Consider the following 13,653-nt stretch of genomic DNA (forward strand, 5'->3'; position numbering starts at 1 on the left):
TGCTGCTGGAATGGATAGCAGTGGTATGCATAACTCAGCTGATAGAGGCAGAACGTTTCAAAAGGAGAGCCAAGTTTTTCATCCCCTGGTATGTTTTAATTGCATAGCGCTGCATCTCCTGCCACAGACGATGAGGAAGAAGACAGAGAAGCTGGGGGGAAATTGAGGAGTTGAGCGGGAGGTGTTTCTGGGACGGGTCTGATAAATGTCAACATTACAGGACGTCTCATTTCTCCACGTGTCACAGTTTCTCTCAGCTCTGAGGAGGAGATGGAGCCCAACTTATTATCCTTGAATTTAACTTTAGTGGCTGTTCACCTGTAAGTGCTGTGTGCACACGTGTGCGTCGGATATCTTTGCACCTGCGTACGTTCCCGGCATCTCTGGCATGCAACTGCAAATTTATTTGAGTCAGTATGAGTGCATAAGTCCTGTAATATACTGCTCTATGTTTTTCCATCGCAGTCAGGGATAATTAACCATACAGTAGTGAGCGGTTTACATGCAGTACACCAAAATATGCCACGTGGCCTTTCCATTCATTTTATACGCTTGATAATTAAAGCATTATTAATAAATGTAACTTATCTGTGCAGCAATGAGTGACCTTCAGAGTGCTCCTTTGTGCAGAGCTCTCTGCTGCCTCAGAAAAAAGGAAGTGAAAAAAGGAACTAACGGGTGCTGTAAGGCACAAGTTGCTGCCTTTGAAAGGCTGGATATTCCTCTCAATTAATGGAGAGACATTAAGGGAGTCTTCAATGAACTGGCCTTACTTAAACAGATATATAGAGCAATTGCTATGCCCTCTGGTGCACAAAGTCAGTTTTAACATCAATTAGTGAGCGATTTATATGCAGACAGAGTCGAGGCAGAGCTGGAGCTGATTGAAGTCACTTTACTGTATCTGGTGGTGTGGTCCCCGGTTGGCGTGGTGCAGAGGGGCCCACTTACATAGTCGTTTACGGGAACGTGATCCATGACGTCGCGGGTGAAACGCTGACCTGTGACCTCCGCGTCCGGCGCGTCCACGTTGTCCAGCTCAGCATCTGAATTCACAAGCAGAGCAAGTAAAGAGAGGAGACGTTTGCATGCTTGCAGCAGTTTTTCTATTGTTTGAAATACAATGAGAAAGCTCTGAGATTACATTTTTGACTTGTACACTCAATTTTCCCAGTGGCTTGATGTTAATTACTAACATTCAGGAGAAATACGCTAGAATCCTTTCCAAGCTTTTTAGTGCTTCTGTCAAACTGTGGTGTTGCTGCTGTTGTGATACTAACACACTCATTTTCCACAATTAGCAAAGCCTACACATCCTTTTGACAAAAAAAAAAACCCCTAAGAACCAAATCTCCAGATGTTAGCACTGATGAATGTACTTTTACTAAGGTACTTACTTAAGTACTGCTCTTCAGTACAGATTATTTTTTACTTACTTTTCCCTACGTTATACATGCATTGCCTCTACACTGTAACCTTCATATGGTAAAATAAATGAGAAATTCAACATATGAAGTTTCTCATCCTAATTTCTAAAAAGTTGATTCTTATCAGAATCTTACATGAGGATTTATCTCACTTTATGAAAAAAAAAAAAAAAAAGACTTACAAGCCTTGCAAAACTACATAATGTCTATTTTCTTGCAGCACGAAACACCATCTGACCATCATATAAAATAGGTCATGTAACAATAAGATTTATTTGAATAAAACTTTAAGGATCTGGACGTGTCTTCTGCCCACTGCCCACCAGTGTCTCAATTTTCCAAGCACACAGAGTGACTCAGGCTGGAAGCTCATCTGGTTGGGATCTCTTGTCGTCTCTACAGACCTGCATGTGGCCTGAGGGAATGCCCTCCAGCGAGAGTGTTAATAGTCTGCATTTAGAGGCAGAGATGCCCCCTGCTCTCACCGCTCAGAGAAGAGGGATGGATCCAGTGGATGGGCAGCTCCTGGCAAATCTCCCAGATCTTGGAGTCAAAGAGGAAGGCTGAGTTAACGATGGGCTCCTCAGCAGGAACCCACACTTGGGAGTCATCCACCTTCATATCCATGGCGTTGGTCTCATCCTCCTAGAAAACATCACACACACACACACACGCACACAAAGACACATATAATATAGCATGTCAGAGCTTGAAAAAATGGCCGTGCCCCACACAAAGCATTGTCCTGCATTTGCACTCTCGTCCTCCCCTGAGCCACGCAGCAGCTCAGGCCTCATTGTTTTATCTATCACCTTTCTGTCCACTGAGAGGGCGGCAACTTCCTGACTCCTGACTCCCACTGCCCTGACTCCCTCCTCTTTCCCTCTCTCACCCTCTTCTCAAGCCTCCGGCATGCTCTTTCTATTATACATCATTGAAATTCACAGACAGTGATGATTTGACTTTTAAATGACTTTAGAAGTGGTCTTCATTACTCTGAGTGTGGCAGCAATATCGTTTAATGTGACAGACACAATAAAGCCTTGCGTTCTCCTCCCCCCTTCCCTCCTTCCCTCCTTCCCTCCCTCCTCCTCCACCACAATGCTTCGCTTGGCACCCAGCACTATCAGTGGGCTTAATTTGTTGATACTGTAGTTCATGAGCTGTAAAGTAAACTATTATTGCTTAATGATAGGGACTACATGTCAGTGTTGTCTAATAGAGACATATGAAGGGGGTTTGGTAATGCTCTCCCCTAACAGTGGAGATATTTATTTTCTTCATGTATATGTAAATACACACACAAACAAACCCTTCTTCCCATTCCCTTGTTAATTAGCAACCCAGAACAGAAAAACAGTTCACTTGACAAATGTTTTTACAAGGTGATTTTCTCCCAGTCTAAAGCTTAATTGCACATTAGTTAAGCTTGACGTAGAATCCTGGGGCTATAGTAGGAGCAAGAATCATTTATATTGGGTCGTGCCCCCTCCCTCATGTTCACCCTGACACTCTCGCTTGAATTAGAATTTCGCTTTCCGTGCTGCTTCTTGTTTGTCATCGAGCGACACAGTTGTGACCTGCAGAGACAAAAAAAGGAAAAAAAAAAAAAGGCTTCTCTCACATCAAAGATTGCGTTTCGGCACGGGAGGTGTCTTGCCCAAGCTTTTGACACACTTTCCCCCACTTTTAAGCGCCGGCCAGTAGACTAATGATGACTCGGAGGACTGGTGTAGTGGGGTTGCGGTGGTACGGCGGAGGGGGTGTGCTGGCATCGAGCTCACCATTGCCATGCCTGCAGATATTAAAATCAAACCCGAGGAACACAAACAGCACTCTCTAATTGGACCTCTTAACCACTGAAGCCAAGTGAGTCTTCTCTGGAAAGTAAATGGAGGTCACGACAGGGGGCTCGCAACATGACTTTGACTTCACAGTTGAGAAACGACTCCAATAACTTGCAGGAGAGGGCCTGAGGGGAAGTGGTAAAGGTCAGCATTTTAGCATGGGGCAGGGATTTCTAAATGCCAGTTGACAAGCACAAAGACAACATGATTACAGTCCTCTGGTTTATACACACTTCTGAAAGGCTCTTCCATTTTACTATTGACAAATGATATATTATTAGAACACAAGCAACTTTTTATCGAGTGTTAGACCTTGGAAATGATGGTAATTTGTTTTATGTGGCCTGCTCTGGGTGTATGTATTCTTTCCGCCTACAGTGCACAACTTAATTATACACCAGTTGTGCTGTAGTTAATGAATTTACCCTCTCCTGCCACTGTGTCCCAAGTGGGGAAACACTGCCTACATGACACATTGTTTAAAGTGGTGCGATGTTTGCCAGAGATCAACAAAGATTTTCTCATGATACCCATGAGCGTTCACACAGTGCACATAACACAGGCAGGGGTGTTGTTATTATGCAGTACACCAGGTGGTGAATTTTAGTTGACATCCATATTCAAGCAACTTATAATGAGAGAGCTGACACTCGCTTAAGGGCACCGAAGGCCTGGTCACACAAGCATTTAAAAACAGTGAAAATTCATGGCAGAAATCAATTCATCTCAAGTGGATTTGTTAGTGGGGGAAAAGTAAATCTATGCGAATTTTGGGATTGAGTTCAACTTTGGTGAACTTTGACATGCAAATATGCACCACTGACAAATAGCAAACTGTCTTGATGGTGCTGACCTTTGAGGGAACAGACAGCCAGAGAATCCAAAATAGAGGAAGCTGTTGTAGTTGTGTCAGGATAAACTGCTTCAGAAAAGAAGGATCGTTAACAGTCAAATACATCTCTTGAATGACCTGTGTGAACTTATTGCTTATTGTCCTGTTAGCAACTGTACTAGCGAGCGTGCTAACTTGAAAAGAATCGAAACAGAAGGACTCAGAGACTCAGAGAGTGGCTGTGATGACCAGCTCTAGCATGTTCGTGACTGGCTAGCATGTTAGCAGTTAGTGCAGCAACGTCACTCGTTTACTAACTAACCTTAACTAGTAGTAGCTACTTTGCAAAGACTCATGGATGAATTTTTGTTGTGTCACTTCCCGGTGTGAGCAGGCCTTATGGCTCACTGGTCATCCTGTTATTGAGCTCATATCTTCACGCAGACAAAAATGAGACAAAACAAACTGTGCTGGATGCCTGCAGGACTTTGGTGTAGTCACATCCTCTGCTGTGTGTTGCTTCTCACTGTTTTTCTGCTTGCAGTTGTTGTCTGAGTGGGAGGTTTTGGGTTGCTGGGTGAGCTTTGGTCATCCATATTAAGTGGCTGTTTAATGGAGCAAGCAGCATCCATTGACAATGTTAAGGAGTGTGAGGGAGGCAGATGCTGGTTTCTGTGTCAGACTGGGGGAACTGGAATGAAGCTCAGGGATTACTCCTCAGACATTTCATAGAGGAGGCAAATTGAAAAGGGAGGAAAAAATCCTGGCAAACAATTCATGTTTGTCACCTGGTTCTCCCTCGCAGGGGCTGCATTTCCTTATCAGCCACTTGCAGTTTTTCCGCAATTTTTGCCATTGTTTTTCACTTCGGCTGTAAAGCCTGCCGCGGCTGCTCTGAGCCCTCTTTCCTAAAAGCCTGTGGCTGGGTTGAGCTAGGAACCATTAGTGCTTGGCTTTAACTTCTGTGAGCTTCATGTGTTTCACCACATGAGGAGGAACTTGTGCTGATCTTCTCTCGGGTCACACGTGGGTGGATTCTCACAGAGGACGGATCAGGGGCTGCCGTCTAATGTGAGGAAAGACCTTGGTGAGGTCAGGCCAAGGTCAGTGTTTATTACCTAAATATGCCCCCTGGATATCTACTGTGTTTCTCTTGCACAATGCAGTATTTTTGTAGAGAAAGCCTCCTCTGCAGCGATAGCAGCAGAACACAGCGGCAGGACAAAAATGAGCTTACCTCAAATGAATTTGGTGGAGGAATGATGCATGGCATTTGTATGGTATCTTAAAAATTTCAACAGAGTAGTTAGTGTGACATTTTGGAAAGTATGTTTATTTGGTTTCTTGCCGAGAGTTAGATGAGAAGATCAATCCCACCGTCGTGTCTGTCAGGTGATGACGGCCCAGCGCTCAGCCATTGGTTCATCCATTTTCCAGAGTGCAGGCACAATGTGGTAATATAAACATAAATATTCCAGTGCACACCAGAACTGTCTACATCATCTGCATTTATTAGTTTAACCAGACATCATTAGAAATCTCTGAATGAAAAACATGTTTCACATTGTGACTTCCTGGTGTCTGGGAGTTGTCGCCGTGAGGTTGCCTGGCAACCAGGAGAAACGCCGGGAAGTTACTGTGCCCTGTTGTCCAGGAGATAACCGCTCGTAAGATCACAATTTGGTATTTGCATGGATTAAAGTGGAAAAACGTTCTTTTACCTTTGGACAGAGGCACACTAGCCGTTTCCCCTTTTCTCCAGTCTTAATGCTAAACCAGCTAAACGGCTGACTGAAGCGTCACATTTACCATAAAGACATGAGGCGCTCTCAATGTCTTCATCTAACTCTTGGCATGAAAGAGAATAAATGTATATTCCAAATGTCAAGCTGCTCCTGGAAATTATGATCAAAACATTCAGTTATGACATATTTCATGTTTTCCTACAACCCCATGTCCAAAAAAGCTGGGATGCTGTGTAAGACATAAATAGAAGCAGAATATGATGATTTTCAAATTCATTGAAAACCCACATTTAATTGTAAATAGCACAAAGACAACATCAAATCATGAACTGAGAAATGTCGTTGTTTTTAAAATGATATCCTCATTTAGAATTTAATGTCAACAACACATTTTAAAAAAAAGTTTGGACAGAGGCAAGAAAAGACTGGAAAAGTTGTGAAATGCTAAAAGAAAACAGCTGGTGGAACGTCTCACAATGAATTAGGTTAACAGGTAACAGGTGAGCAACATGACTGGGTATAAAAAGAGCCTCCCAGAGAGGCTGAGTCTTTCTGAAGCAGAGACATCGAGGGCTTCACCACTCCATGACAGACTGACAAATAGTGCAACAATTTAAGAATAATGCTTCTCAATGTGAAATTGCAAAGAATTTGTGGATTTCATTGTTTACAGAACCAATATAAACCTGATGGTCCTGAGCTCATTTCAGATGGACTGAGCTGAAGAGGAAAACTGGTCTGTTGTCTGTCTAACATTTGAAATTCTTTTTGGAAATCATGGATGCAGCGTCCTAAGGGCTAAAAGGGAGAGGGACCATCCGACTTATTATCTGTGCACAGTTCAAAAGCCAGCATCCATGATGGTATGGGGGGGGACATTAGTGCACATGGCATGGTTAACCTGCACATTTGTGAGGCACCATTAACGCTGAACCATGTCTACAGGTTTTGGAGCAGCATATGCTACCAAGTAGATGATGTCTTTTTCAGGGAAGGCAAACATGAGCCTGTCCCAACCTTTTTGAAACATGTTGCTGACATCAAATCCTAAATGAGGACATCATTTTCAAAAACAATGACATTTCTGTTTCAACATTTGGGATGTTGTCTTTGTGCTATTTTCAGTGAAACATGGGCTTTCAGTGTTCTGCAGATCATCACATTCTTTTTCTATTTCCATTTTACAAAGGGTCCAAACGTTTTTGTAAATTGTGAACAAAAGTTGCGGATGTGGATATCCAGGCAGCAATATACTTGATATAACAGATTAGAAGTATATAAATGTAATTTCTTGGTGACAGCCCTGCATGTTTTGCTGCCTGATTATCACTACTTAGCCTGACAGTTGATTCAAGGCTGCTTAGTGGATGTACTTCAGTGTCACCTCGTAAGGCAAGACTGTAGCAGCCTAATCTAGTTCCTGATTAGAACAACTTAATGCAAACCACAGCTTAAAAACATCTTTTGAATTCTTATTTTATTGATCATGATGCAGAGTCATCTATTTTTACTCATGGTAGTCATAATACAGGCTTCCATAACTACCGATATGAGCCCTAGTCTTCCTGGCCTTAGATGATTCACTTTGGAGATGTGAATTAAACCAATTAGGCTTCACAGTGCACAAAAGAAGACAGAAATGGCATGGACATATGGTGCTGCCTAGGCAATTAGTATCTGTAAACGTGGATCAGACATTATGAAGATGAGAGGGGGGAAAAAAGAACAGCGTTTGGTTTTTGGGCGTAACAGCTTGTGTTCTTAAAGTTAAAACTGAGACTGGGTTTTGTTTGGACTTACAATTGGCTTATTCTGTTTTTAAAATGAAGCTGTGAGCGTAAGATATTTGCCAGCTACTGTACTTCTTCCCAGCTACAATGTGAAATGTAAATGAGAGCATGCAAGCAGAAGAGACATTTGAGAGAAGGATTTTCTCTTTGAACATACAGCCCACTCAGTGAATTGCACTGTGACACTGAAAAATTGGGAATTTTGATTGATTGAATCTCTTCCATTCCTTTTGCTGAAGTTCACATAGAACTATAAGAGAAAAAAAAATGAATCACTCTAAACTTAGAGAGGGAGCCTTGTGAATTTTACAAAGAAATCATCTTTTAAAAAATACCATTTTAATGGCTTACCTCTCACTCAGACCTCTCTTGCACCCTTCCCCCTTTAGGCTATTTGGGTAGAGCCTTTGGAGGAGACGATTAAAAATTAATATTGGCTCAAGATTGACAGCAAACACCATTTGATGTGAGCCACAAAGAAGCTATGGGTTTGTGGGTAGCTTTCTGACGGTTTCACAGGCACCACAAACCCCAGTTTATTCTTCAGTGAGAGGGGCGGGGGGAGATAGGATAAGATGGACAGGCTGGGGATTTGTGTGGTGCTCACACAACTCTGGTTATCTACCTACAATATGCATGACAGCCTGTATAGGACTACAGAGAGTCTGAGGCACAGACAGCCAAGGGAGGAGGCGTACCAGTAACTCAGTGTCCTCAGCCTCCACCTCTGCCACTGTGGGTAGTTTCTTAGTTTGGGTCCTGATGTAGCACCTCTGATGTTCGGCAAACCGGATCCCAGTGATCCCCTTTGAAAAAAGAAAAAGAAATGAAGGCATGCTCAGAAATTCAGATATATGTATCATTCATTAGCTCTCTGTGATGTGGATATCCCATAACTGCTGGGGCGATCGTTTTAAAACGCTCAGCTTTTTGCTGATAATCAAAGCTCTTAAAAAAGTCAAAGAAGTTAAAGCCCAATGAGTGAGAAGAGGTGTGTTTTGATCTTTTTTTTTTTTTTTTTTCTTTTGGCATGGTATAAAATTGATGACTGCTTGGCCCTTGCAACACGGCTCTTGCTTTCAAGCTGAATAGAAGTGAAAAGTCGGGGGTGTTCCACTGTGGCTGTATAATGCTTTATAGCAGGATGTATCGCACAGGAGAGCCAAGTGACATTGTTGAGAATGAAGTGTTTTCTATAGAGAGTGCCCCCATTGAATTAGGCAGTCATAGGTCCCTGTCACTCTCTTAATCTGCGCAGTCAAGTGTGGAGTCACTCTCTTCAGCTCCACTGATGATCCTCCACCATGTGGGCTGTAGCTCTATTCAGTCTGACACACAGAGCCTCAATACGCAAAAAAGATCTGTTAATTCTTTCTCGCTGCCATTCTATGTTAATCTAAGATATTCAGCCGGAATAAGTCTGAAAGACTTTCAGTAGATCAGATTGCATTCAATTTATTTTCTGCAGAGTAGAGCTGCTCATTCAGCAGACTGTATTAGAACAGACGTCAGGATCTACATCTGCCATAGCTGCTTTAAAATTGCATCAACTGAAAATTGTATGAGCGGTACCATGAAAATGGACTTGATTCAATCTAAATTTAATTACAGTAACACGGTGATTGCTATGACATCTCCTTTGAATCAGTTAACTTGACCATGTGGGTGCTGTTTCTACATTTTCTGTGGAGCTGTCACTCCGAAAACCAGATACCAGCTGCACAAGACATGATACAAAGTGATGCCTGTCATAAACTACCGCATGTAATTTCATCTGTGTGGAAAAAGGATGGGGCAATAATAGTCTCAAGCACAAAAGCATAATGTTTATGCCGGGCTTTATTGTGATGAGTCTCTGTTTAATTTGGGTCTACTGAATTGTAAGCTGCAGCAGAAGAGGAGAGGGCAATGTTGTGATGAGATACAATGATTACTGGGGTTGGTCAATCAGAAAATGAAGAAAGACACATTAACACGGGGATGAGAAATGGAAAAGCAATGTCATTATAACAGACAATGTTGAAATATTCACTTGGCGTATCCATGTGCAAGATGCTCATCTGCGTCTATTCAACAGAACAGAAAACATGTGACTGCATGCATCATTCCGCTTGCATGAATAAAGAGCTGGTTCGAGCAGGTATTCGTTCGACGCCTTGATGTTATCAACATAATTCATGTATTTAAAGGTCATTCTTTTCTCATCGAGTATCTAACTCACAATCATAATCTTTAAAGGATTTAAACCACAGCATGAACATAGCATAATGCATAAAAATCTTATTATTTATTATTTAACATAGTACATATAATCAGCATGCCTGTGTCTGCTTGTAAGCTTGTGTTTGGCTAGCCTGTGCATTGGTAACAGCCATATCCACAATATTAGAGTGGATCAGCAAAATATAAGCAGGGTGTAGTGCTACCGCAGGCTATCATCAAAATCATCAGTAGTTTTCCTGCAGTCGTGGATTTAAAAAATGCTCTAAATAATTTTTGGATGGATGAGTGCTGGAGGGGATTTTTGTTATTTCCATATTATTTGCTCTGAGAAATGGATACAGCACAGTATACACAGTGTACAGTGCACTGAATTAAATAAAGGTTAGCTTTCATTTTAAATTCTGACCACCGCGTCCTCATGGCTAAAGGCTATCAGAAAGGGATACGGCACTGACTACATGAGATATAAAAAAATATAACCCTTCTAGTACAGTATTTCATGTACAGTGAAAGACACCGTGACTGTCAAAGAAGCACATTTATATGACTAATTGACTAACTAAGCTAAAGTTTGCCTAGCATTGTTTGACTAGTTGGATAAACCACAGCTAATTAAGTTAGCCAACATTTTTCGGTCATTATTTTATGTTCAGCATTTTTTCTTTATTTAACCATACAAAAGTCTGCTACAATATTTGGCATTTTAAACAATTAAGTTAAACCATGTGTCTTTTTTAGCTTGTTAGTTTTTCGTCAATTTGCTGTTTTTTTGTTTGCTTTCTTTTGTTTTATTAGCCTGCTAGTTTTTGTTAGCTTGCCAGTATTTTGTTAGCTTGTCAGTGTTTTGTTAGCGTCCTAGTTTTTTTGGTCAGCTTTTTATTTTTTTGTTAGCTTTATAGTGTTTTGTTACCTTGCTTCTGCATCCTTCAACTTATCCCACCATTCAAAACGATGGGCTATGCCAACCGTTATTTTACAGAGAACTTTACATCCTCGAAGGACTCGGTGTAAGCTTATGTCTGTTGGAACTATTTCAGCTGGTGCAACTGTGCCACTAATATTTTAAGATAAAATATTTCAAATACAGACATAAGTTACAACTTAATCTTACACCTAACCCCAGAAAAAAACTACCCCTGTAAAAGTACATAAACTAACATTAACATAGCATTATGCTATACGACTAGCAAAGCTGGTACATGGACGAAATTTGACATTAGATGCTAACATTATAGTGTATAATTTTCTAAATACCATGTACTAATGTTACGATTTCATCTGTACAATACTAGATATTATTATATTATGTTGTAGTTGATGATTTCAGCATCCTATTTGTCTATTTGTTTCAGCCTTGTGATCAGACAGACTTGTCCATGTTGTACACTGTCTCTTGCCCATAACTCCTTTGAGCCATGATAGGCCCCAGACCCCTGTGACCCTGCAGAAGGAGATGCATTATGGATAGATATTTACATTGGCTACATGGGAAACATAACATCAGAAAGCCCTGGTGATAAACAGAAACATCTATTCATATTCATATTTTCTATATGAAATCTATAAATCAATAAATGCTGCAGATTCTGCTCTAAGAATTATCCAAAATACATGCTGTTATAAATGTCTTATCATGACTACACGGTAAAAATGTGTACACTAATTTGTGCTGTAACTCCAAAGCAGTTTGTCATTTTATTGAGCTAAATTTTCAGAACAAGTTTAAGGCCAATTTTCCAAAATGTGCTTTTGTTCACTTGTCAAGAATATTTATTACGAGTTTATTTTAATGTAAAAATGACCCTGGTGGTTCTCTCTCAGGATGTTCTTTCTCCAGCTTTTTTCCTCTCTCTTTCTCTCTCGCTCTTGTTAAAATGACTGTAGTATTGGCTTGAAACAATAGTGAATGGATTTTTCCTGTGGTCCATGGTCCTGGTGGCATAATCCCCTCATTTTCCATTCCTCACACAGCCCTCAGGCTTGATGGAGACTGTTTTAGTAGTGGCTTTGCTATGTGTAATAACATGCAACATCCTCTTTTTTTGTATTAGAAAAATCTATTCTAACATCAGTGCACAAGCTACCACTTAGTATAACCTATTGTATGTTTTGTGTGATTTTCCTTCCCTTTTTCCCCTCACAATAAGGTTTGAATTACTCTGCTCACTCGCTTGTTTCTTAGTCTTCCATGGTGGAGCACTGAATCAAACAAATCTCCTCAGGGGATGTGCTTCACTAACAGGAAGTGGAACAAGCAACAGGCATGTGTGTTTATGCATGTGTGTGTGGGTATGTGGGACACACACCCACACACACACACACACACACACACACAAACTGGGCTTGGTGATGGAGAGAGAAAGAAATAGAGAGATTGATTGCGGAGGTTAAAGTTTTCCAGCGCTGTGCTTGGTTTCCATCATATACACATTTTAGATTCATGAAGACCATTGTAACAAAAACAATAACAACTCAATGGAGGTATTTTTGTTTTGGATGAGGTGAATCCTGTGACGTTCAGCCTTGCAACCCAACATTTCACAGTAAATAATGGTGTGAAAGTAAGAGCATTCATTATCCAGTCAAGCAGCATGCTTCCTTTGCTGAGGTGTAGCATGTGTAACCTCCTGCGCACTCGAGCAGGATTTAGGAATGAAAGGTAAGTTAATGAGTTCTGCTGAAGACAAAATTGTGGATGAAAAAGGTGCGAGAAACAAACACATGCAGATAGATGGGCTTCTTAATGGTGTTTGCCTCCATACGGCGAAGAAGTTACTGTATAGAGTTAACAGGAAGAAAGCAGTCTTTTAGTAAAATACCAGTTCTTCTTTCTGGGCTGCTGTTTGTGCACTAAATGCACACAATACCAAGGGATACAGTTACTCATGTACATTATTTTACTGTTTATAAATGTAGGCTGTTTAAAAAGGGCAGGATGTGAACATCATAGTCCTTCCTCTGCTGAAGAGGAGATACAATTACTGCATTGAGAAGAAGACTGGCTTACATGGCCTTGTTTAACCTTTTACTCACATTTTTGAAGTCGTGCACCTCAAGAACCTCCTCGCTCCCGTTTCCCATTCTGAAGATCTCAATGCGCCGATCTGGGTCAATCTCCATCAAGCTGTCTGTCTCTACACCATCCAACACAGCTTTGTACTGATGGTCATACACCTGCAATGACACAAACAACCCTTAAGCACGAATACAATATAATAGAATACAACAGATCATTGCAGCTGTGTGTACTTTTCGTTGGCTGTATCATCCTTCTGTGCCAACGGATAGTAAAAGGTCAGTAAAAGCACCAACAATGACAGTCACAATGGGTCATCATTGAGCAGCTCTGTGCTGAACGTAAGAATATCCTGTTCAGACTTCTGAATAGCTGCCGGCATCTCAGGTTTTTTCAGTGATTCAAATAGGTCTGGCGTTGACAGCTGTTTCCCAGGTTGGAAAAGCAACCAGGCCAATGAGAGTTTTGTAGAATGGGGACATCAGGGTCATCTTCCTGTGCCAGATCCAGAAAAGTAGCAACAGAAAAATGCCACAAGGAATTGCCAACAAGTGTATGTGAGATTGCTGCGTCTGTGCAGGTTGTTATAAATCAACTTACAGGAATAACAACCTTTAAATCAACCGCCAATGGTCGTGAAAAACATAATGTTAACCGCTCCTAACAACCAGTACCCGCCGCTTGACTGAAAATGACGACGACTGGATTCATATGTCGCTTGCGATTGCTTGTTACTTGCTTCCAATTGAAAAGAATCAATCAAACGGAAAACA

General features: G+C 41.2%; 1 protein-coding gene across 1 annotated transcript in view; it reads right to left on the reverse strand.

Moving 5' to 3' along the window:
* The window catches only part of tnmd (tenomodulin), a 44,619-nt gene that overhangs the window by 4,716 nt on the left and 26,250 nt on the right, over positions 1-13,653 (reverse strand). Inside the window, exons 3-6 of the mRNA XM_076739466.1 lie at positions 12,898-13,038; positions 8,340-8,447; positions 1,913-2,072; positions 952-1,046 (exon numbers count right to left, since the gene is read on the reverse strand). Coding sequence (XP_076595581.1) covers positions 952-1,046; positions 1,913-2,072; positions 8,340-8,447; positions 12,898-13,038 — 504 coding nt within the window. The remainder of the gene's footprint in view (positions 1-951; positions 1,047-1,912; positions 2,073-8,339; positions 8,448-12,897; positions 13,039-13,653) is intronic.

Source organism: Chaetodon auriga, chromosome 9 (genome assembly GCF_051107435.1).
Source record: "Chaetodon auriga isolate fChaAug3 chromosome 9, fChaAug3.hap1, whole genome shotgun sequence".
NCBI classification, from domain to species: domain Eukaryota; kingdom Metazoa; phylum Chordata; class Actinopteri; order Chaetodontiformes; family Chaetodontidae; genus Chaetodon; species Chaetodon auriga.